This window comes from Balaenoptera ricei, chromosome 8 (genome assembly GCF_028023285.1).
Source record: "Balaenoptera ricei isolate mBalRic1 chromosome 8, mBalRic1.hap2, whole genome shotgun sequence".
In the NCBI taxonomy this organism is placed as follows: domain Eukaryota; kingdom Metazoa; phylum Chordata; class Mammalia; order Artiodactyla; family Balaenopteridae; genus Balaenoptera; species Balaenoptera ricei.
Window position 1 is genome coordinate 94,476,919 of NC_082646.1, and position 2,628 is coordinate 94,479,546.

The 2,628-nt window shown below is 33.6% G+C and overlaps 1 protein-coding gene across 1 annotated transcript; it reads right to left on the minus strand.

Moving 5' to 3' along the window:
• Nucleotides 1–696: 696 nt before the first annotated feature.
• On the minus strand, nucleotides 697–1,752 carry LOC132370203 (zinc finger protein 678-like). The gene has a single exon (XM_059929940.1). It carries the CDS (start codon nucleotides 1,750–1,752, stop codon nucleotides 697–699), a length of 1,056 nt encoding a protein of 351 aa, XP_059785923.1.
• Between the last annotated feature and the right edge of the window lie 876 nt (nucleotides 1,753–2,628).

The window sequence follows — 2,628 nt, forward strand, 5'->3', positions numbered from 1 at the left end:
GACTCTGACAGTATCTTTTTCTCTGTCATCACTATCATAGAAACTATATTGTTTATAAAACTGTTAGCAATCATGATACTGTCTATACTGCCAGAGGGGATTCTGTGCCACACCACTAAAAATAGATCTAGTGAGTTATAAATAACATCTTACAGAATAGGGAGGACCTAAAAACTTCAAATGTAAAGGAACAACACATTTCAGGAACCTTTCAATTAACCCTTAAATATTTGGAGCTTTGTTGTTTTTTTTTTTTTCTGAGAGTTGAATTATATTAAATTTTATTTTCAAATAATGTCAGTATAAATAAGGATACAATGATAATAATTATACCTGTCAAACATCTCTCCCCTTGATCCTGTGATCCATACTATCAAATAATTTTTCTAAGTGTTTTAATTTTGGATTATCTTCTATAATATCTTGATTTAAAGTAATACCAGAAAAGAGTTATTGACTAAATGCTATCTACTATGAATTCTCTGATATTTCTTTAGATCTGATTTTTTAATTAAATACTTTCCTACATTTTTTTACAACATCAAACATTCTTCCCAGTATGAACTCTCTGGCATTTTCTAATGTGTATGTTTAGGACAAATGTCATTCATCACTTATTACATTTGTAGGGTCTCTCTCCACCATGCACTTTCTGATGTTGAGTGAGGTGACAGCTCACTTAAAGGCTTTGCCACATTATCTATATTTGTAAGGCTTCTCTGCAGTATGAATTATCTTATGTCGAATAAGGTTTGAGTGGCAATTAAAAGCTTTGCCACATTCTTTACATTTGAAAGGTTTCTTTCCAGTGTGAGGTCTCTGATGCTGAGTAAAATATGAATGCCTGTTAAAGGCTTTGCCACATTCTGTACATTTATATAGTTTCTTCTCAGTATGAATTCTCTCATGACGGGTAAGATTCAAGCGGCAGTTAAAGGCTTTGCCACATTCTTTACATTTATAAGGTTTCTCTCCAGTATGAATTCGCTGAGCAAGATATGAACGCCTGTTAAAGGCTTTGCCACATTCTGTACATTTGTAAGGCTTCTCTGCAGTATGAATTCTCTGATGTCGAGTAAGTCTTGAGTGTCGGTTAAAGGCTTTGCCACATTCTTCACATCTGTAATGTTTCCCTCTGATATGGATTTCCCTATGTCTATTTAGATTTAATAATTGATTAAAGACTTTCCCACATGCATTACACTTGTAACGTTCCTCCCTAGCATGAATACTCGGATGTTGAGTAACTCTCGAAGACTGGTTAAAAACTTTACCACATTCACTAAATTTGTAATTATTTTCTCCAATATGGATATTCTTATGTGTAATAAGATTTGAGCTTTGATAAAAGACATTTCTACATTCATTCCCTTTATAATGGTTCTCTGAAAATTGAGTTCTCTGATGTTTCATGAGACTCGAGTCTTGGTCAAAGTTAGTCCCAGATTCAATGTATGGATAGATTCTCGCTCCATTATAAATACTGTTGTAATTATTGAAGATAGAGCTCTCACTTAAGGCCTCACTTGTTTGATTACATGTGTAAGGTTGCTCCATATCATCTATACTGTAATACCCTTTGAATGATGATGGTTGGATAAAGACTCCCGCATTATCATCAACATTACAGATATTGGAAGAGGGAGAAAATATTTGTTGGTTGAAAAATAATGAGCCCTTGCTAAAGGATCTCTCAAACTGGTCATAATGAGATTTTTTTCCTTCATTTTCAAATCTCTGGCTTTCAGACATGTTTGAATGACTGTTTAATTCAAACCTATATTCATAATGGTTTGAATGATTATTTGTAGTATGTTTCATGTGGTTGTACTGTTTGGTACAATAAAATCTTCTCCAACTGGCATATGCAAATTTAACTTTTAAATTTGCTATTCAATCAATAATGAGATACTATAATTCTCTGGTGATAATGTTTTTTTTTTAAAGTATAATGTGCAGTGAAATAGGAATCTCCTACCCTGTTAGGGAGAGCAAAATTTGATGCAACCTTACTGGAAATAATTTGATATTAGGTATCCAGTCCTAAAGTGAGTTCATACCATTTGAACTAATAAGTCTAATTCTAGAAGTATATACCATTTTTCAAAAAATTAAAGGTATGGACAAAATATTTATTATCTCAGCCAACTAAAAGAAATTGCTGGGCCCTCTCTAGGCATCCTTTCAACAGGGCTGAAGAAAAGCTGCCTCTTCGGGGTGTCTATGAGGCAGCCTCCCCCCGCTAAAATTTTGCATTTATTATCTAGTGGTGTGCAGGAGCCAGCTCCAACCTGCTCAGGAAAGATGATGCTTATATTTTCAAAAATTCTGTGAGCCAGTTGTTTAAATAAAGTCTTTAATCGAAATAAAATTACATAAATGTCCAATTTAATAATCTATATTAAGATACTTAAAACTCATTGCTTGCTAATTATTTTATCGCATTTTACTATGCTCTATACTCTTGAGGTTCTTCTTTATACCCGTTATGCCTGCATGGTGGAAATATTATATAATGGTATGGTGCTGTACCTCTCTTCCCAACTCCATGTTCAGTGATATCACATTGGTAGCTTGAAATTGGCCACGATGGGAGTACTTACTAGAAATCAGCAAACACTACAAATC

Bases quoted from the DNA above. Each gene is read 5' to 3' on its own strand.
- LOC132370203 (XM_059929940.1), bottom strand. From the start codon at position 1,752: ATGTCTGAAAGCCAGAGATTTGAAAATGAAGGAAAAAAATCTCATTAT.